Here is a 22,263-nt window from a genome sequence, read left to right as displayed (position 1 = left end):
TAGACGTTACATTTTCTCTTTTAAAATATTAATAATAATTACACAATTGTTTAAAAGATTAAGTATCTTTTAGAATATTACTTTTTTATGATGCACTAATAATAACACTCAACAGAACAATGTTTTTATGGATTGTCTGCTTTAGATTTCGATATATGTCTCCTGTTTCTGTTTCTTAATTTTAGCTTGAATAAAGATTCCATTCACACATGTATTAGTTTAAATGATCATCCTTATTAGTATACCGTGCCGGAAGACTTGTAGATATACAATATACAGGCAGTGTGGAGGCTTATGTGAACGTGAGGCCCTCTAGTAGGGAGTAAGAACAAAGCCAACATGGGAAATTCTTGGGGTTAAACAGGGCAGAAATAATTCAAATCAACATGTGCTAAAGAGGTCTAGTGAAGACAATGGTGCAGTGAGGGGAACTTGCATCAGTTATTAAATACAACATTCTGATATTCATTCAAAAATAATTTCCTTGCCAGAGTACTTTGTTATTGATTATTATTGAGATTAGAAAAAAGCAGATAATAGCAATACATATTGCTAACTGACAAAATTGAGAGAAATTGCAACAAAAAAAGCATCGATAAATCAAAAAATTCTAAAAGATCTAACTTTATAGTTGCTTAAACTTTACAAGACCTGTATTGTATGCAAAAGTATCCTAACTTTTATGTGGCAAGGTCCCCAATTTAGGAAATTCCTGTGTAAACATCCAGTTATCTGACTCAGCAGACATGTATATGGGGAACTGAAACATTCTACTTCCCCTCCAGAACTATTAGATGGTACTTCATTGTTCCTCTGAACTTATAATAATAAGACAGCTGGTTTCACACTGCCCTTTCTTTAGGCTAAGGAGTCCCAATACTATGCAGCACTTCATTCACCTGCATGAATAAATTGTAGCATAGTGAATCTGCATCAACTCTTCAATCAGTTTAAACAGGTTAAATATGTTCTTGTAGATGTATCCTTTTTTTAATTTAACAATTTGGTTGAGGTCTTTTTAGATTCTACCTCATCTGCACCAAATGAGGACTCATGTTTTTGTACTCAATCAAGTTTAATTATTAAATGTGCTGACATTTTGAATGCATTGCCTTACATGGAAATATGAAGCATGCTTCACGATATGCAAGCTAAACCCAATCTTAATAAAAGTTGAAGACACCAGTTTGTCTTTGATATTTGAACAGGAAGTGAAACCTTGGAAATACATGAGATTACATAAACAAAAGTTTATCAGAGGTAACGTAAAAAGGAAACAGAAACCAAGAAACGTATTTTACAGACGTACACTACACTGCCATTAAGAGCAGCAAAGCAACTAGAAACTGTAAACACGATATAGCTTTAGTCCATGGTGTAGTTATTTTATAGGGTGTTAAGAAACACTTACATTTAATTACATTTTAATAAAAAATAATCTCATAATTTACCTCAGTATTTAAACTCATCAAACGTCCTCTTGCGTTGGTGTCACGTGCAGCCTGGAAATTGAAGGGTCACGTGCTGTGGTCAGCCTCTTCACAGCAGCTGCAGCATCAGAAACTCACCGGCGGAGGAACTGTCTCCGTGAAGGTAGGATGATTTATATAGCTACACTTTCTCGTTTAACCGAATTTAACAGCTTTAAAAAATAAAACGAGACAGGAAGTGAATACATTATGGTTAATGTTGCAGCGCAGTCCTTGAAACCGATTTAAGAAGTCATTAAGCAGCATTTATGTAACCCATGAGCCGGTGTAATACTGAGTATCCGGAATAAAATGTTATGATAGCGGATAGTAGCGATAACAACTGACAACGACACCCTTTGTGTCTAGTAAAAAATAAAACGGGCATTTACTACTGTGTAACATGTTGTCTATAGATGTTTTGTTAAATGTACCATTCCTAGCTGTCCCTAAACATAAGCATATTTTGTATAGCCTACCTGAACTGAAGACTGAAGATCTGTCCAGGTGAACAAATGGGACTATATTTTTGGAAATATGATTCACATTATGAGGTTGCTAACTTTTTATCATAGGTTTTACATTCAATGCATGACTGATGGTATTAAGGAGTTATCATGTGATTGCTTTTAAGAGCATTCTCTAAAAAAGTGATAAAGAGATAAGGATCCTGATTTGTATAATAGGCCTTTATATCAGTGCATTGTATTAGCCTATAGACTATCTCAATCCAGAGATGAAAGTCATTGTAAACTGAGGTTAAGGCTATTTTAACCGGTGCTTTTTCTTCCTTAAAGTGCACATCAAATCGAAGTAATTATAATACTTCACAGCTTTAGTTTCATTATTAACAGTTACAGTGTATGAGTCAAAACAATGTGACACAATGCTGGTCCAGACAGCACTGGCTGACTCAGTTACATTGGGACACTTGGGACACAGTGAGCAGGACAAACATGCTCTGACAGGGATATCTACATTGGTCCTAATCTTGTAAACAGGATTAACACGTCTTAAGGTCTTCCCAGAGTGCCCAGAGAGAGATCTGGTTGTGCTGGATGTGTCCTCATCGAGTACAGGGCATTTTGTATTGAAGCACAAAACAAAGCTTTAGGGGTTTGGTCATTGTTATTCTAATTGTGCTGTATGCATGAAGATGACTTGATTATTGTCTTAGTGAGAAGCTTAGTACATTTGATTCCTGTGAATGAAACTAAGACACAAGATATATATTTGTACCAGTTTTCATCAGCGGTTTTGGAATTAAACAAGTTGATTAATAGAAAAGTCTGTTACCATCACTTTTGTTTAAAAATATTTCAATATTTGTACTAATGTTTTTTTACTGGTTTCTCGTAGTTTTTCCCCCTCTAATAATACACTGAATTACTTATTTATGTTTTACTTTTTGTTGGACACACAAGCAATTTCATCATATCAAGGTGGATTATACAGAAGATCCAATTTTAAACTATTTTAGTCTTTTACATTTTAGAGACCAAGCAATTAATTGATCAATAATGTATAAAACTGAATCATGGAAAGTTTGGTAAGGACATCTAATTTTAGCAAATTGAAACCAGACAGACAAATGGCAGACTCATCTACATCTTCAGGCTTGAAGTGCTTCAGTAGAGGGTTCTACTGTACATGACGTGCTGTGGGAGTCTAACTAAATGTGTTGTGTGTACATCATGCAGACAGTTTGTAGTCAGCTCACCAGAGAGATCAGTTGTGCAACGTTGCTATCACGGTCGATGACTCTCATCTAGACTCTTCTGCTTTGTCCAATAAATGAGCACTTTCACTGTACAATGTGCTGTGGTTCACCGAGGGGAAAGCCACTGCAGGAACACAGTGTACACTCTGACACTATTATCAACTCGGGGCATAACACTCCGGATGCTCTCTGTAACCTTGGGTAGTTATAAAGTCATTCAGTTACAGCTCTGAATCATATTTAATTGATGAAAATGTCAATATTGTATAGTTATTTAGTCAAGACTGGATGGATTACCAGATATGCATGGTCCCCAGAGGATAAAGCCTACTGACCTTGATGATCCCATGACTTTTCCTCTAGTTCAGTTGTATTTAGGAAAAATATCTCAGCAGATAGATTGGACATTTTGCTCAGACATTCATGACCTCCAGAAGATGTACCCAAGATCCTATGACTTTTCTATTCGAGCCAATGATGGTTTTGAGTGAAATGTCTTGGCAACTATTGGATATATTTGCTTTGAAAATGGTCATGTTCCCCTGAGATAAACATTTCATAATGTTTTTTATTCTCTTAAAAACTCCCACCAGCCTCACCTATTGTTCCAATTAACAAATGTTAGCATGCTTACACAATTAATGACTATTTAGAACATATTTTGAATGCTATCTGCATGTTAGCATAGCCATTGAGAGCTTGTTTGTGTTCATCAGAAGCACCTCTCTGGTAAACCTGACCCTGAGACCATCCTTACTGCAACAGCCTTAATCTGGACCCACATTTCAACCCTACCATTCCATTGGGGATGCCGATAATGGTTAAATAATGTAATGAATATTCACATGGCTAAATAACAAAATATATTTATCTTTTGACCTTATCTCATGCTATAAATGAAAAATTTTCAAAATGTAATTGAATAGCATGGGAATTCTTGATGTAGGCTTATCCATTGAATTAAGTGCATTTCAAATGAAGATGAATTTATTACACTGATCTCAATATTATGGTATTTATCACCATGTTGCCCAACCCGACAGATGTAGCTGTCACCGGATTGTGAAGTGATTATCAGGATAAGACGAGATGCATCGTAGCTATTTCTGAGCAGAGCATATTTTTAACGACTATATCTTAGGAGCAATAGAGTTTAGTTGGTTCAGTTGTGGTCAAGTCCATCTAGCTGGTATGCAGCTCTGATTTTGTCAGTGTAAACAATTGTCCTAAATACTGAAACACACTGCTGCACCGTTGCTGTTAGGCTCACATTGTAAAATAGGTTGAAACGAACATAAACACACATAATGACACAGTGACATTCACTATAAAGCAGGTGCATTCAAAACAGGCGAACACTAAACAGTAAAGTGACATGCTAAAATAGTAATACTAGTCGCATGTAAGTTAAAACAGGAAGAAATTGGGATTTTAGTGTGACTGTGTTGGAGAGACAGAAACACACACTCTCCTGTATCGAGGGCATGATTAAGTCTCCTTCAGCTCAGGACTCTTCTGAGGAGAATGGGACAGAGCCGCTGTGTTTAGAGACCAGCATTTCCTTTGCAGACGTCTCTGATCAACAGGAGACTTAGTACTGGGACACTGACCTAGTAAGACGCAACAGGAAAGTAGCGAGTGGTTTTTTTTTCTGATACTAATTGAATTATGAATGATAATGGGTGTTTTTGCTGACAGGTGGACACCATGAACTACGTAGGGCAGCTGGCGGGTCAGGTGCTGGTCACAGTGAAGGAGCTGTATAAGGGGATCAATCAGGCCACGCTGTCGGGCTGCATCGACGTGGTGGTGGTCCGACAGCCCGATGGGACCTTCCAGTGCTCCCCTTTCCACGTTCGCTTCGGAAAACTGGGGGTCTTGCGCTCCAGGGAGAAAGTAGTGAGTGCTCCAAGTTTTATGTCACAACAGTAAGGTCATTAATAAAAACGTGGCCAAACATCCACTCGGATTAAACAATAAGCTGTTACGATACCGTTTGTTAATGCAACATCTCAGCAAGCATTAAAGTTTACCACAAATATTTTCAGCCACAACTAGAGAATACATACTCATCCTTTGACACATCCAGCAACATGTTGTATATGTTCATTGTATGTTTCTCTCCTTCCCTCTGAAGCTCATAACATCCATTCCACTTCTCACAACAAGAGATGTTCCTCACTCTCTATTCTCAGACTCTGTGTCAGCTAAGGGCTACGGTGGGATAGACAGACTCAAGCTCAATTCAGCCTCTTATTCCCAGCACCTAGAGAATCATCCCATTCAAGATAAGGGTCTTACAGAGGGGTCTTTTCTTGCTGCAGGACACTGAGTGCAGGAAGTACACTTTTGTTGACGGAGAAAAAAGGAGGTTCATGAAATGTCCGCATTTTTGCTTTTCTGTTCAACTCAGCCAGGCCAAGTCTGAGTTACACTCAGTCCAATACATGGATTACAACTTGTGGCCTTCTTACAAGCTGTTGTTTTTTCTCTCTGGCTTAGCTCTAATTCTTCCTTGTGGCACAGTTTGTTTGTATATGCATAAGCTGTGTTTTCCATGCATTTGGAGCTGTAAGCAAACCTTCTCTGCTGAGGCCAGATGAGGACAACGTGGTGAACTACACATTCACTTACAGAAATGTGTTTGATTCTGCAGATTGATATAGAAATCAATGGGGAACCTGTAGAGCTGCACATGAAGCTGGGAGACAACGGAGAGGCCTTTTTTGTCCGAGAAACAGAGCAGCACAACGTGAGTTCTGAACACATCACGATACAACAAAATGAGTTAAAGTAAATCATTCTTTCATGTTAGCATTAGCTCAAAGCATTGTTGCGGCTAAGAACACACTCAATTTCTTTTTTAGGAGATAGTTCCAGCTCACCTGGTGACCTCACCCATCCCCTCAGAAGAGCATCTGTTGAGGAGCAGAGAGCCCAGATGTGAGAACATTCTGCCTCTGAGTCCAGAAGACTCCACCTCTGGAAACCTCCAACCCTGCACCAACACAACCGGGAAGAAGAAGAGGAAACGCAGGAGGAAGCACAAAGCGGAGCCACGTAAGGAGGAGCAAAGCACACCTGCAGGAGGGGAGCCGGAGCTGTGCGAGCTCAGTTCAGATGAGGAGCACACACACAACGGATGGTACGCAGACAGTTTAATATCACTTTGTGATGTGATGTAAACCTTTGTTAACGTCATCGTTTCCCGCCTTCAGGCCATCTTCCCTCTCCGTGATGAAGGAGAACATGGACCACCGGCAGCCTTCCCCCCTCACCGCCCTCGAATGGGACAGCTACCCGTTCTCTGACGCCGACTGGTCCCCTCGCACTACGTACGCACCCCCCACTCTGCCCATATTTACATTGTTCATACAAGCATAAAGACACAATCCACTTTATCATAACATGCTGAGTGAAAACACATCTCAGTGGAAATGTTGTTTGCTTACAGCGGGGAGATGTCGGAGCCCATATCGCACAAGAGTGACTCAGAGCTGATGCTGAAGCCGGAAGAGAGCATTCTCAGGGCCGAGTCCCACATGCAGTGGACATGGGGAGAGTTCCCAGAATCCACCAGGGTAAGGCTAAGACCTAGGTTGCTGTTGTTTTATGCTTTATGAACATGGACAACAGAGAAACATATTCTTCATTACCAAAGTTCAAACATCTTTTAAAAGTTGAACAAACCCCACACAGCTCAGTAAACACTGTGAAATGTTGACTTTATTTGATCATTTCAGTCAAAACTAACGTTCATATTTCTCTTTTTGATTATAATACTGATGAACGTTCAAAACAAAGCACTTTGGCAACTTACCACATACGTTTTAAAATGCTTAATAAGCACCGTAACGTTCATGATATCATTTCTCAGTCATAATCGGTTGTTTCCGTGAACGGCTGACTGCTGTGCGACGGCAAATGCTGCGGCTGCAATGCATTGTGGGGCAGCATTTTCTCCTCTCCTTTCGCAAAGGGAGGTCCAGTGGTTCCTAAGCTAAATGAGGTTATAAAGGAAGTTTGCTTTCCTATCATCTAGAGAATTCGAACGGCACTTATCATGGCTGCCACTGAGGGACTTCCGGGTCATTTCACTCCGTTAGGAAGGTTCCTAAGCTAAATGGACTATTCGACTGCAACCCGAGCCTAGTAGGACTAAACTTTGGGAGACAATAATAATACATCATGTCTTCATTTACACATATTTGGCTAATCAGGAAGGATTTTTGGAAAAGCATTTGTGTATATTTAAGTGTTATCTTGTGCTTTTTTTTCTAGGTCAACAAAAAGGACAAATCAGAGCCAAGGATGCTGACCATCACTCCCTCTGAGAACACACACTTCAGGGTTATCTTGAGCACTGAAGCCATGGAGGAAAGGGAAGAAGAGAGAACAGATCCCATTTGCAGTATAGTGAAGCCAGAGCCCCGCACCATCAAACCTGATCAGTGCAGCTGCTCCTCTCAGCGCCACGAAGCTCTGTCGGGAAACACAAACATGACCAGCCACAAAACAGACCTTTCAGATTTAATGTCCAGCAGTTTTACCTCGAGGGCGTGTCCCCCCAAATCTGACCTCAGCCCAAAGGCAGCCCACGCAATAAGGTGGAAGTCTTCGCCGCCGAGCTGCTGGGGCAGCGGGGGGGGCAACGTGGCTGCAGATTCAGCAGCTGTTTGTCCCGATTCAAGATCTAAACCCAGCGACTCCCCGGCCAAGAGGAGAGGTAACACACACTTTTATAACTCTATTTCTGTACACTATGCTCCTAATCTAAGGCAATTATAGAATATCTTCATTCTGCAGCAAGGACGTTTTACGGGTATTTCAAATAGGTCTTTATTATTCTTATTAGACATTTAAACATATATATATATTTGTATTATGTGTCTTAAATGCTGTGGGAAAATCTTGAGATCTCCAGACAACATGAAGGTTCTCTACATGCACTTGAGTGGATGTTGACAGGAAGGAAGTGGCTTGTAGTTGCGTAGAGTTTACATTCACATGCACAAGTTAAAGAAAAGGAAGTGAAAGGGAAAACTAATCTGAAATGTCTCGTCTTTGCTTTCTAAAAAAAGGTGTGAGCAAGAGGAGCCAACACCAGGGCCCTGAAGATATTTACCTGGACGACCTGAATGCACTTGAACCTGATGTTGTTGCCCGCTACTTCCCAAAAAGGTACACAGAAGCATAATTTATCCCACTCAGAGTTTCTTACTGTGTGAAATCAATTGGACCATGTGTGTCTTTGCAGTGACTCTGAGCAGGTTCCTAAACTCTGGGTGGAGAGGGGCCGGCGCTCTGGGTCCCAGTCCCCCCAGTCTGTGGGCAGCGGCGCGGCAGACAGCGGCACCGAGTGTCTGTCCGACTCCGCTGCCGACCTGCCCGACGTCACGCTGTCGCTGTGTGGAGGCGTCGCAGAGAACTCTGAGATCCCTAAAGGTACCTTGTAATCAATAATAGCAGCAATTATCAAATCCAAACTGATAAAACATGTACTACATCTTGGTTAGAATTCCAGTGGGAACAGTAGGTCCTATTTACAGAATGGAAAGTAGATTTTGGAAGCAGCAGCTGATTGAACTATATACCAGAAAGTTAAAGGCTATTTTTGTAATTTGCAAAAGGAAGAAATAAACATTTATTGACTGCTAGCCTTGAAATACTTCCCTGGGATTGCATAGGTGTACATGTGACGTGTATACACTTAATTATTTTACCTGTATTTAGACATTTCTTTTCTCAAATCCTTATTTACCACATTAGTTTGTTTTGCGTGTTAGGAGAACACCACTAATCCTATTGCTTGATTTTGTGACAAATGAACCTTTAAAACATTGAGTATGGTGCACTACATATTTTGGTACATGCATATCGAAATATGAACTATCATTTATAATGAGGCTTATACGTTCCATTTATTGCAGAGAAATTCATGGAGCACATCATCACCTATAATGAGTTTGCAGAGGATCCAGCGATAATTGACAATCCCAATTTGGTGGTTAAAATTGGAAACAGGTGAGTTGTTAAGGTTCATTTAATAACTCATTAATACCTAATAACATGCGCACATCACAGTTAATGAAACCCTTTTTTCCTCAGGTACTACAACTGGACCCTGGCAGCACCGTTGATACTCAGTATGCAGGCTTTTCAGAAGAGCTTGCCTAAGGTATCCTGTTTTCTACACTGTGTTTTAGTGTCCTCTTACTGTGAATAGTATCTGCACATAAGACATGTATTTACACATGAACTGTTTCTCTGAATGGCAGGCTACAGAGGAGGCCTGGGTGAAGGAGAAAATGCCCAAAAAGTCTGGACGGTGGTGGTTCTGGAGAAAGAGCAGCGTGAAGGTCAGGGGGAATCCCTCACTGTTTGTAACTTAGGAATTACTCAATGAGGAACAAATATAAAAATGGCTAATAATAATGTGTCGTCTTTCTTCAGTCATCATCAGAGACCAAGTTAGAGACACAAGAGTCCCTACCGGGAGAGACTGCCCCTCTCCAGGCCCCAGCAACACAGTGAGTCAGCATCAAGCAGTACAGTCACACACCAACACAGCACTGTTGGGTAAACATGTCCCACAAAGGCAGAATTAGCCTGTTAGTCATTTTCTGACTCATAAACATGCATTCAGGAGGAAGAACTTAAATGCTGTTTTGAATTAGGCAGCTGTAATTCACATTGTTATGTTGTTTTGTGCATGATTCTGCATATTTAGTGGACAACAAAGCAGAGATACAGGCAGAAGAGGTCTACTGCCCTCTGGTGACTGGAAATGGTACTGCAGGGATTTCTTGTTAACCACAGAATCATAAATGTGGCTTTTTGTCTATGAAATTGTGTTTGCGTCTGCAGGCAGAAAGCAGCAGAGAGGTCCAGCGACGATGAGACTGAAGAGCTGAGCGCTATGACAACCGCTACGACACCTACTGAGCATGTGCAGACAGAAGGCCCGACCCCGGCGCCTTGTCACTCCTACAAGAAGTCCCTCCGCCTGTCCTCTGACCAGATAGTAAGATCACTGATACTGGTAGCGAGGCTCAATTTAGACAAAGACAGAAACTGTGTCATCAATCTGCTATTTATCTGAGTGTGTGTATTAAAGCTCAGTGAACAAAAGAGGGAAGAGGACATCTTTGATATCGTTGGTGTACAAAACAGTAGTAAACCCCAATTCTTCCAGGTGTATAATCTTCTTTTATGTGGTTTTCTATTTCCCGCAGGCCAACCTGAAGCTAAGGGAGGGCCCTAATGATGTCACCTTCAGCATAACCACTCAGTACCAGGGGACATGTCGCTGCGAGGGCACCATCTACCTGTGGAACTGGGACGACAAGGTCATCATCTCTGACATCGACGGCACCATCACCAAGTACGAGAACGTCCAAATATCCATCTCTTCGTCACTTGATAGTGTTTATTCTCAGGCTTATTCCTCCTCATTCGCAATATTCAAAAGAGAGTTCTTACTGGTGTATTTACACCACTGCTCCTCTTCTCCCCTCAGATCAGACGTGTTTGGTCACATTCTGCCTCAGCTCGGGAAAGACTGGACTCATCAAGGCATCGCTAAGCTCTACAACTCCGTGCACGAGTAAGATATACATGGATTAATACTTACTATTCAAATATGTCAATAAGTAGATGGGCTAATAATAAATATCCTCCTGCTACAGGAACGGCTACAAGTTCCTGTACTGTTCGGCCCGAGCGATCGGCATGGCTGACATGACGAGAGGGTATCTGCACTGGGTGAACGACAGAGGGACCCTCCTGCCTCAGGGGCCCCTCATGCTCTCCCCCAGCAGCCTCTTCTCTGCCTTCCACAGGTGAGAGACCCTTTACCTCAGCGTTTATTCACAGCTTTTTAAACAACAGCATTTCATCGACCAAGATATTAATTTGAGCAGCTAAAGAGTGAATTTAGATACTGAAAAAACAAATGCATGTCAGAATTTAATGTATTTACACCGTTTTTATGTTCATTTTGAAAACGTTTAGACTATGAACTGTGATAAATGAGTTTTCTGTGTTTCTGTAACGTCAGCAGTGACATTTCATCTTTATTTATTTTGTATTCTTTTGATAGAGAGGTCATAGAAAAAAAGCCGGAAAAGTTCAAGATCCAATGCCTCACAGACATCAAGAACCTGTTCCTCCCAAACACACATCCCTTCTACGCAGCCTTTGGAAACAGAGAAAGTGTAAGTGTAACATGGTTGTTGTATCATTTCAAGTTAGGGGTTTTATCTTCACTTCTTCAGGTATTTTATGTTCAGACTTATTGTCTCTTTCTCCTGTATTGAAGGACGTGTTTGCCTACAAGCAAGTGGGCGTGCCCGTGTGTCGGATATTCACAGTGAATCCCAAAGGAGAGCTAATCCTGGAGCAAGCAAAAGGCAATAAAACATCGTGAGTACGGAGGCATCAATGGAGTTTGTTTGTGTCTCTCAGACAAACGCTTACTGTTCCCATCGCTGTTTTTCATTTCCCAGATACAGCCGTCTGAGCGAGCTGGTGGAGCACGTGTTCCCTCTACGCAGCTCCCAGCACAGCGCCACCTTCAGCTGCCCCGAGTTCAGCTCCTTCTGCTTCTGGAGGCAGCCCGTCGCCGAGGTGTGTTTAGAGGAGCTGCTTTGACTCAATCTGGGGTTCATATTTGAAATGAAGAGGAATGGCTTCTAATATAAGAAATTCTGGAATAGCTTGATATTGTCACATTCCACTTTAGTGAAAGAGTTTGGGATATGAATGTACTCCACGTTTATACATCACATCTAAATTAAGAGGTGTATTTGAGGCTTTTGGCGCATACAAAAGCCAAAACATGAGTCTCGCCATTCAAATCGGTTTTTGTTAGTGTAGGTAGATATTACCGAAGCACTGATTTTGGCAGTGGAGGTGTTTAAACTGGCCACTGTTCAGTATGAAACAAATACTGATTGTATTTCTCTCTTTCCATGACTTGAGGGCGATCATAAAACATCCACGGTTATATTTATAGCAGCTATATTTGCATCCCTTGTAAGGCCTTACTCACTCTTTAGTGGCCTTATATCTCTGCTTACTAACTTTGCACAACGCAACTAATGACTTAGTTAATAATTGCATTGCTGTAATTGAAAAAAGGAAGTCTTTATGAACTGTAGACGCTGATATATTGGTATGAAGTATATTTGCAAAGCCCAGATTGAATTAGATAATTATTAACTAATCTGCTGCTGTGTGACGTTGCCATGGTAAACCTGCAGTATATTAATGTTATGCCTCTTTTTGTTTTGATCCTTTTCACGCTCAGTAACAGCTGAAAGGTGACGTTTTCTTTCTATGAAAGTGAAGAACTCTGTGTGAAGAGAACACACACTATACTGTATATCTGATTTTGTGGAGACGTAGCTCACGTTTCAGGGTAGAAACCTCTGCTGATGTGTTTTCTGGAGATGATGTAACAATGAGAGCACAAAGAATGTTTTAAATGACTGTTTTGAAGAAAAACAAGTGGACAAATACATTCAACAGTTTGCTTTGACAGTTATTTAAAGTAGTGTATATTGTGAACGCTGTATTAAATGTTAAATTAAATGACAGTGCTCTAATAAAAGCACAAGCTATATTTGAAGAAAAAAGCCTTTTTGCACATTTTTGACAATCTTAGCTTAGTTTAGGATGTTATAGGTTGTTTCTGAGAACAAACACTTTAATAGATTTCCTAAGTAAGTATGAACAAATCTGATCAACGGGAATTTCATTTTTACATGTTTTTAAATATTAAGAAACTGCGGTGGACGGCAATAAAATGTGTTAGAAAGAAACAAATATAACAAAAAAATGCAGTGTAAATGCTCTATATATTAGTACTTAGGATAGAAATAATCTCATTTATTGAGACTATTTTTAACCTCTTTTAGAGTGTCTTTCCCTCCCTGATAATAGAAAATCACCATTAGCCTTAATACGTCCATGATATGATGAGGTGTCTTTAAATAAGGCATGGCTACCGTTTGGAGGGGCTGCTGGGGTGAAGCAGCGTGGCGCTGAAAGATGACAGGATCTCAGAGGAAGCGGAGATGGCGAGTTTCCCCGCCGTCATGATGACTCCCGCTCGGTCTCCTCTCCTCAGCGGCAGCACCAGGCTCAGGGAGGTGGAGCTGCTGCAGGGACACTGGTCATGTGACAGAGGTGAAGCTGCTCCGGACAGGAAGCCGGTGGAGTCTAACTTCTGGACGCTGCGGTTGGACACGGAGAGGACCGCCTCCACCCTCTCCCCTCGCTGCGCCGCCAGCACGGCCGTCACCAGGTAGCGGCCGTCAGTGGGCGCTGTGAAGATTCCTGAGAACAACACACGATGATTTTTATGTCCACCACTTCAGATACAAATATTTTACCAACTGTTTGATGGATTCCCATGAAAAATGTAGTCCAAACATTATTCTATTAATTGCCAAACTAATGAACCAATAATCAGACATTTTAAATTATAAACTTGTGTCAAATGTAGCTTTGTGTCTTTGTTTGGGTTGTGAGAGTGTAGTCACTGTTACCTGTGTGAGCGTCATAGTGTCCACCATCATTGAGCAGCACCTTGTCGAATCTAATGATCCCCTTCTCTCCCTGGAACGGCTGCAGAGTCAGCCCGGCGGAGAACGACGCCCTCTCATCTGAACACAGGAAGAAACATGAACTAACAGCCGTTACCCTCACAGCGGGTGTAACCTGAATATTTAATCAATTCTGACCTGAAGCAGAGGCAGGTTTCTGGCGTGGCATGTTAACATCTGTGGAGAAAGAGAAAACATTTCATCCACTCGAAACTGTTGAGTAATTATGCAGCACAGAAAAAAGTCTAACAGGTATTTACCTAAGATGAGTGGTTTTCTTGTCTTAATGGGGTCAGGGGGGGCTGTGAAATAAAACATAAAGATGAGACACGTGGAATAATCCTTGGAAACATGCAGAAGCTCATCCAGAATGCAGCGGCTCGTCTGGTCTTCAACCTTCCTAAATGTTCCCACAGCACGCCGCTCCTCCGCTCACTTCACTGGCTTCCAGTAACTGCTAGAATCCACTTCAAAACAATGGTACTTGCTTACCATGCTGCGAATGGATCTGGCCCTTCCTACATCCAGGACATGGTTAAACCGTACACCCCAGCACGTGCACTCCGCTCTGCATCAGCCAAACAGCTCGCTGCACCCACACTGCGAAGGGGACCCAAGTTCCCATCAGCAAAAACACGTGGGTTTGCTATCCTGGCTCCAAAATGGTGGAATGAGCTCCCCATTGACATCAGGACAGCAGAAGGCTTACACATCTTCCGGCGCAGACTGAAAACTCATCTCTTTCGACTCCACCTCGAGCGATAGAATTACTAACAAAGAACTGCTAACAAAGCACTTATATACTAATAAAGGGCTGGCTTACCTAAAGCCAGTTGAGTAGCACTTGAAATGTTTGGCTCTATGAAACCTGATGTACTTATATGATTCTGTTTTCTTCAAGGTTGTGTCTTCCTGGTCGAATGCACTTATTGTAAGTCGCTTTGGATAAAAGCGTCAGCTAAATGTAATGTAAAGAATTAGTGTGAGTGTCTGACCTGGAGCGCCAGCGAAGCCCAGGACAGGCATCATGCTGCCGTCCGTTCCCTTGGGCAGCTTGGACGAGGTCATCTTCCCTGGAGGTCCCGCCTCCCCGGTCTCCATCACAGGGGGCTCCAGCGGCCCTGTGAGGCTCTTACCTGCACCCTGGGGAAGCCCATGGTCCTCCACTGAAACATGAATACCTGAAAGAGACAGATGCAGAGATTGATGAGGCTGCAGGTCAGAGAGACGCAGGCCAAAGGTGGAGGCCATTCACATTTAAATGATGAGCCAGAGAGGCAAATGGCAAAGAAAACAACAGTTTGCTGTTTTAAGCCTGCTGACCTGAGACATAAAAGTGTCAGTCTTATTTTGAGCTGACTAATGGTAGGTGCAGGTTTTTGATTTAATGAGGGTTTTTTAGGTTATATATTACACATTCATTTGTGCCAAGGAGGTCAAAAAGGTTTGAGAATAAATGTCCACCTTTAACACAACCCTACTTTTTTTAAATAACGGCATTTACTTGGGGACTTCTCTTGTTTATTTTGGGTGGCACTGTCAATATATATATACATATATATACTGCAGTTTATCAACACATCACAACACTGGCTGGGGGGCACACACTCTGGGCCACCACCAGACAACAGACTCCAATAAAAGGCATACCAAGACACGGCCACATGTTCAATCACCAGACGGCCTGCCCCCTCGGCCCGGGGAGAAGAAGGGTCATTTAGAATGGAAGCCTGTATAACACAGCATGTGGAGAGGGACCGGTGTGTGTGGGGGGGGGTAAGTCTGCGTGTCCGCACATGTGCATGGTTTGATAGCCATGGAGTCTTTTAATGTCAGGATTCAAAACCGATTTCAGAGCAGGAGGATAAAACAGGCACACAGGATGTATGTCCGTACGCCAGAGTGTTTGTCATGATGAAAGAGGGGGGCTATAAACACAAGCAGCTGGCTCTTCTGAAAAGACGCACACTCCCAGCAAAGAGGCATGGGAAAACCTCGCTCTGTTAGTCACTTAACCCCCCCCCCCCCCATCAATAGTTCCAACCCCCTTGTGTCCCAAGAATGGCCACTTTCCACATTACATACCACCTAATTATGACTGCAAGGCAATTTGTGGGTGTTGACTTTATGAGTCACCAAAACACCCTCAAGACTCAGGTTTAAGAATCAATAAATCTAGATCGGCATCCAGAAGTCACAGAGGAGATAGATTGCAACAACAAAGGCTTTATTGAACTTCTGGAGGGCTTAGTCGAGCCCCGTCTTGTTTTGGGTTCATGGGGTTATCATGTCACAACGCCGACCAGAGCCCCCCCCCCCTAATCTCTCACAGGAAAGCATCTTATCTGAGAAGGTGCCGGTAAAAGAGCGCTACGATGCTTTGGGTGACTACAGGACACCTTGATAAACAGAGAGGGATGTGCTCTACAGAAGGAAAGACAAGATAGACATTTCACATATAATGAACTGGTGAAGTGACACATCATTTATTTATAAAGTATACAATACAACTAAAGACATAAGGGGAGTTATCATGGAAATGTGGCTAAAGCCAAAAAAGCTTTTAAGTGGACCTTGTTTAAAAAAAATCTGGTACAACTTTCTAATAATAAGACATGGTTCCCAATGGTTTAAGTCATAGTTCAAAAAATATAAAGATTGAAAAAACTATTTTGGGTTGCCAGGTTGTGAAAAATCCCTTTGTTTATTCTCCTTCACTAGGATACCTAAATTATCCATTTAAATAGCTTATACGTTTTGGTGGACACTAAATGACCATTTACCTTTAAGGGGGGAAACATTGCAAAATATTCAGGTGAAATGAATTAATGGATTATAACCAATGTATTTATTATTAAAAAAAACTATTAGCTACAACTTTAAACAGTATAAAGGGTGCCTTGTTGAAGGTGGTATCAGTTTCTATTACAGCATTTTTACCATGTCATGGATTGATCTAATTTCAGCACAATTATTGATAGTTTAGATTTCCACAAAATTCAGTAACTGTTATGCACATGTACTGGACGCCCAATTGTTGAATAAAGAAATGGGATGTTTGGAGAAAAACCGTATGTATTTCTGTCATTTTGTGTCAACGAGCTATTATAAATTTAAGCTACAACTTCATAATTGGCGCAGAAAGCTACAAAAATCATTTTAGGAATGACAAAATCCCTGGCATCTGTCTTCTTCCCCTTCCTGACCCTCTCATTTAGAGTTAACAACTGCTATGACATCATGGCCCTCACATTGACAAATGGCCCCTGGGACACCCGGTGCAGCTTTTAGGGTTTCCACTGTTTATTTCAACAGAAAAGGAACTCAGCCATGCAAGCTAAACAAGTTTTAAAAAACTGCACACTGAAGAGACAGAGTAAAAAGAGGATATGGGTGATATGTGGAACCAGTAGCACTCAGAAGCTCTTGGCTCTGATATAAAGGCTCCCTGTGATAAGCTGAGCAGAGGGCTCTCTATTATGGTCTCCTCCAAGCAGCTTTTTCCACTCTCTGCAGATAAGCTGGGGTGGGCGGCACTAGGATGAGGCAGCTAGCAGGGCAAAGACAAACAAGGAGCAAACATTTTTTCACAGAGCCAGTGTTCAGAATGGCCCCGGTGACACCGCTGAGCATGAGTGGAAATCGTGAATAACTGTGCTCCCACTTGCAAAACTTCCCAATGACAGCATGATGAATCAAACGCCATATTATGACAACAAGCACGGGGTGGAGTGGCAATAATCACATTGGCACAAATGAGAAAACTGGCAGCCATAGAGATGATTCAAGACATAACAAAAATATCATGATGCAAATCCTCTGGTCTGACTTGGACTGTAACCAGAACAAGAACCAGGACTATTTTATTCCAGCCCACATCCCGGGAGAACCTGGAGGGGATCATGTACTGCATCACCTGCGCCATAAACCAGGGACTGAAAAACTAGCCGGTCCCAGAGGAAGAGAGTTGGCTCGTAAATATTAAGGCCGTGCTTCTAGTTCACTTTACAACTGTGGGAGTCCGAGGAGTCCAGCTGGGTCTCAGGCACCATTAATGAGCAGACTTATACCACAAATATGCAACATATGCAGCAATATGAACATGTACTCTCAAAATATGCTTACACCAACCAAAGTCTTACAATAGTATCCAGTAAACTGATAAACTACATAGCTTAAGAGCTTAACAGCGTTTATGGACACATAAAGGAACACTTTGATGCACACAAAAAAAAGCCAAGCAAGCAATATTTCTTTATGCCAAGGCATTGCTCAACACAAGTGGGGTCTATTAAATCAACCATGTGTCTCCAATCAACCCTGGCAGTTTCAACTGAGAACATGGTTTAATCAAAATCCAACTTCCTCCCACTCACACACCAAGTCTCTCCAATAAAAGGACAAAACAAATGGAATACAGTCCAAGCAATGATCTAATAGGTCGGGGAAATATGACAGCTATCCGATTGATCTCAAGCTTCTGCTGTTTAAACTCCTGTGGGTAACAAATTCGACTTAGCTTAAATGAAACAAGAAAAACAATTTGTGAAAGCGGGATTATGAAACTTTTGCAGAGCGAAAACATTTACAGTATAATGGAAAATACAGTAGCACCGTAGTTTAATTACTGAGGGATTCAGATAATCATCCAAACCCGAAGGCAATTATGTTTGTGTTAGCATAGCCGCTTACCTGTCTTCCCAGTATTGCTGTTGGTTAGCACCTGTAGGTCCGTGGCTGCATTAGAGATTTGATTCTGGATGTTCTCACAGGTTCCCCTCAGTCCTCCAATATCTCGGGCATGAGCGCTGACCGTACCATTCAGATGTTTGACACAAGTCCACAACCCAGTGACGTGTTTATTCAGGGCCTCTTTGATCCTCTGGAGGCTAGAGGAGATGGGATCCAGCTTGCTACATAAACCCTCCACACTAACAATGCGGCTGTCAATGCGTGCCATCTCCTGCCCGACATCTTCAGTTTGTCCCTTGCAGTGGTCGGCCCCAGCGTTCACCTCCCTGCGAAGCTCGTCTAGATGGGTTCTCAGCTCTTGATGCTGCTCCAGGAGGTCCTTGGCCTCCTGCTCAGCCCCTGTTTTTACTTGACCCCAGGTGGAGTTGAGGATCAGAGACGCTTGAAACTGCTGGTTGACTACATCTGATAGAGAGTCCTCCAAAATCCCTACACGTCCTTTAAGATAGCTTAACTCGCTGTGGACGTGCTCAATGCTGGTGCTGGAGTTGGGGAGTTGGCCCTCCATGGCTCCACCGATGTGAGCCTTTAGACTTGATTCCACAGCATCTACAGCAGTTCTGCAGCTCTGGAAGTCTTGTTGAATGTTTTCTACAACATTTAAAAGACCCCCAGATGGAGAGTTGGTGCTGGTATTTGCCAACATGGTGGTGAGTCTTTCTTCCATGGAGAAAAGCTTATCCTCCAGAGTGTCCCTCAGGTCTTTGATGGCCTCTGCCTGTTCTTGCTTCAGCTTCACCTCAACGGAAAGACATTGGGACGCTGAAGTTTTCTCAGATGAGTTCAGATGGATGTCCACAAGACCAGTGTCTGCATTTCCTGGACCAATAAGCTGGGTCTTAATGTCCTGGATCTCCTTCCGGAGGTCAGCTTCCTTTGACTCCATGAGCTCGGCCAGGCTGAGATAGTTTGTTTCCGTTCCCTCACACTGCTCCTGAACCGATGTGATTTTATAGTCGCAGGCGTTCTTCATGTCTGCTATTTTGATGTCCATGCCTTCCATTAACTCCTCTCTCAGAGCGCTGATCTTCTCGTCCAGGTAGGCCCGCAGGTCTGCACCACTGGTTGGAGGAGCAGGAGCGGGTGTGGGCAGCTGGTTCTGGGCAGCCTCCATTAACAGATGAATCTGTCCGTCATGGCTGTTGACGCGACCCAGCAGGTTGTCCAGGGCATTGCTCTTGGACTCCAGATCGTCTGTGACCTGGCTGATCTTGTTCATGACCTCGTCCATCTGCGTTGTCTCACTCCCAAAAGAGAAGTCCTGCACCTGAGCGATGTGGCTCTCTGCCCCTCTCGCGCTGGAGGGCTGTCTGAAGTTATTCAGAAGCGTAGCCAGCATTTTACTGGCGTCCTCTTGAAAATCCAGTCTCAGATTGGAAGACATGTCAGTCATTCTTGCCTGCATGTCGAGGACCATCTGGGATAGCCGCTGCACCTCCTCCTCCAGGTGTTGCTCGCTTTGAGATCCTCCACGACCCGACTGTGGCCTTTGACCTGTCTGACCTCCAAACTGCCCCTCCCCTCCCCATGGATGGTTCCCCTGATTCTCTGTCCGCTGATCTGGAGCTTCAACGAACAGACGGAGGGATGGGAAACAGGTATATTAATGCTTTTTTTTACATTTTTCAAGCTGTATACATTTGTTTCACATATATTCATGGTAGATTTCTCACCTTCTGGGACTGGAATATGTCCAGAGGCAAAGGGGGAAGGAGGCATACGCTCTACTTGGAGCCGCTTCAGATCCTTCACCTCCATGCAGTCATGGCCCTGGTAACCCGGGCAGCACCTCCACTCCAGCTCTGTTAAAGTCTTGTATGCAATCTTATACATGGGCCTGAACTGTGTCCGATATCTGAAAGCATTAAAAACATCCAACAATTCACAATTCCTGCTGAACATTGGTCTGTTCTAATAATGAATAGACACAATTCAGTCCATTAGATGGTCCGACTTTGCGCAACTCTTTTCAGGAACACAATGGAAACTTGGAATCACAGCACTGTTTGTTGACAAATTAACAGTAGATAAACACCAGTCACATAAAAACAATAATTAAACAAGCATATGGCAGGAAGCAGCTTAGCCTTTTCACCATTTCCACTGTTAACCACACAGTCCTGCCACTGGGTGATTAACTATTTCACAAGTGTGTTTGTTGCTTAGTAAACACTGAAGCAAAACAAAGTCAGAGGAATGTCTGCCCATCTTTGCCATTCATGAAGATTCAACACAGATGCCTGAATTACCTTTTGGTTTCTTAATCATGTTTTAAAGATTCTTCTAAGGATGAATGTCATTTATATTAGAGAGCCATTTCAATGAAGCAACAATAGAAAACAAGTGCAGTGTAATTGAGCAGAACAATATAAGTAGGCTACATTTACTCATTATTGGTATTTAAGTATCATTTTGAGTTACTTGTAAATTACTTGAAATGTCCATGTTATGCTGTACTTCTACTCCATTACATGTATTTGGTTAAATAGCACATTAAGTTTTGAAATAACTTCATAAAAAAGCAAACTAGAATTACATAAAGTAGCTGAAATAGATCCTGCTGCTGCACTGGTGATGCTTACACATTAATGTCTTGCTCATTCAAATCTAGTAGATATATATTTGTAATCACAGCCATTTGCTTCATAAGTAGGCCTACTTGTTTTCAAGAGTACATTTACGTTTTGTATATATTTGGATACTTGGAATATCTGTAGTAACACTTTTACTTTAAGATCAGATTCATCTCTGAAATGGTTATTTACATCACAGTCATGTTGTCAGTGCTTCACTCCACGCTGTTGATAATAGAAACCACACATTGATAAAATACTAACAGTAGAACATAATATTCCCCTACCCAGTGCAATTCTGGGAACTTACATCACTTGTTGCTCACAGTTTGGCAGCTCCGGAGGACACGGCAAAAGTTCGGGCTGCACGAAACTCTCCGTGCCTCCCACGACGGAACAGCTCACGTTCTTGTGCACAACGTAGGCGCACCAGTTTCTGCAGAAAATGCGCCAGTTAACGGCATTGCTTACTTTCCAATAAGAGTTACTCGATGATACATGACCCAATAAATGAGTAGACGTTTATATTTTAAACACACACACATGAATTACTTACTTATTTCTTTGGCGCGTTCCAGAGCCAGAATATGATCTCCCCTGGAACATGTTATGTTGGAATGGTGTTCCACCGACGAGAGGAAACGTTATTAAAAAGTGAAAAAGTCCACAGATTCCGCGCTTCATTGTTACAATGTTTCCCTTCGGGAGACTCAAAAGTAATATTTGAGATTGTAATCAGCAGTGAAGGTCTGTGTTCCAATGATCAGTGAAGGCACCGCCGGCTGTTCCCTTTCTGCATTGCGCAGTTTACAACCTCCTTCCAGCGTCCTTGGATGTGACGTTTCAGGACCCCCTCCAATACAGACAGAACACTTTTTCCGGTACACACACACACACACACACACACACACACACACACACACACACACACACACACACACACACACACACACACACACACACACACACACACACACACACACACACACACACACACACACACACACACACACACACACACACACACACACACACACACACACACACACACACACACACACACACACACACACACACACACACACACACACACACACACACACACACACACACACACACACCTTTCAGCATCTAAAAAC

General features: G+C 42.4%; 2 protein-coding genes across 5 annotated transcripts; one reads left to right on the top strand and one right to left on the bottom strand.

The window, feature by feature from the left end:
- The first annotated feature begins 1,333 nt into the window (after positions 1 to 1,333).
- LOC117544680 (phosphatidate phosphatase LPIN2-like) lies at positions 1,334 to 12,827 on the top strand. 3 transcript variants are annotated; one of them, XM_034213959.1, is made up of 22 exons: positions 1,334 to 1,593; positions 4,888 to 5,088; positions 5,846 to 5,941; positions 6,057 to 6,334; positions 6,408 to 6,524; positions 6,644 to 6,770; positions 7,471 to 7,915; positions 8,271 to 8,370; positions 8,447 to 8,634; positions 9,120 to 9,213; positions 9,298 to 9,367; positions 9,468 to 9,548; positions 9,643 to 9,719; positions 9,920 to 9,979; positions 10,057 to 10,213; positions 10,425 to 10,573; positions 10,709 to 10,795; positions 10,878 to 11,030; positions 11,291 to 11,405; positions 11,510 to 11,613; positions 11,697 to 11,817; positions 12,506 to 12,827. In XM_034213959.1, exons 2-22 carry the CDS (start codon positions 4,897 to 4,899, stop codon positions 12,530 to 12,532), a joined length of 2,838 nt encoding a protein of 945 aa, XP_034069850.1. In that variant the 5' UTR covers positions 1,334 to 1,593; positions 4,888 to 4,896; the 3' UTR covers positions 12,533 to 12,827. The 3 variants fall into 3 exon arrangements, with proteins under 3 accessions (XP_034069850.1, XP_034069852.1, XP_034069853.1); XM_034213961.1 differs by lacking the exon at positions 9,920 to 9,979; XM_034213962.1 differs by lacking the exon at positions 9,920 to 9,979 and having other exon boundaries at positions 11,697 to 12,827.
- Positions 11,147 to 22,045, bottom strand: emilin2b (elastin microfibril interfacer 2b). 2 transcript variants are annotated; one of them, XM_034213964.1, is made up of 9 exons: positions 21,681 to 22,045; positions 21,435 to 21,560; positions 20,225 to 20,406; positions 18,492 to 20,111; positions 14,795 to 14,980; positions 14,060 to 14,101; positions 13,938 to 13,976; positions 13,743 to 13,859; positions 11,147 to 13,530 (listed from the first exon to the last, which is right to left on the bottom strand). In XM_034213964.1, exons 1-9 carry the CDS (start codon positions 21,806 to 21,808, stop codon positions 13,196 to 13,198), a joined length of 2,775 nt encoding a protein of 924 aa, XP_034069855.1. In that variant the 5' UTR covers positions 21,809 to 22,045; the 3' UTR covers positions 11,147 to 13,195. The 2 variants fall into 2 exon arrangements, with proteins under 2 accessions (XP_034069855.1, XP_034069854.1); XM_034213963.1 differs by having other exon boundaries at positions 18,492 to 20,117; positions 21,681 to 22,036.
- Positions 22,046 to 22,263: the final 218 nt, after the last annotated feature.

Source organism: Gymnodraco acuticeps, unplaced genomic scaffold (assembly GCF_902827175.1).
Source record: "Gymnodraco acuticeps unplaced genomic scaffold, fGymAcu1.1, whole genome shotgun sequence".
NCBI classification, from domain to species: domain Eukaryota; kingdom Metazoa; phylum Chordata; class Actinopteri; order Perciformes; family Bathydraconidae; genus Gymnodraco; species Gymnodraco acuticeps.
This window is presented reverse-complemented; position numbering and strand designations above follow the sequence as displayed.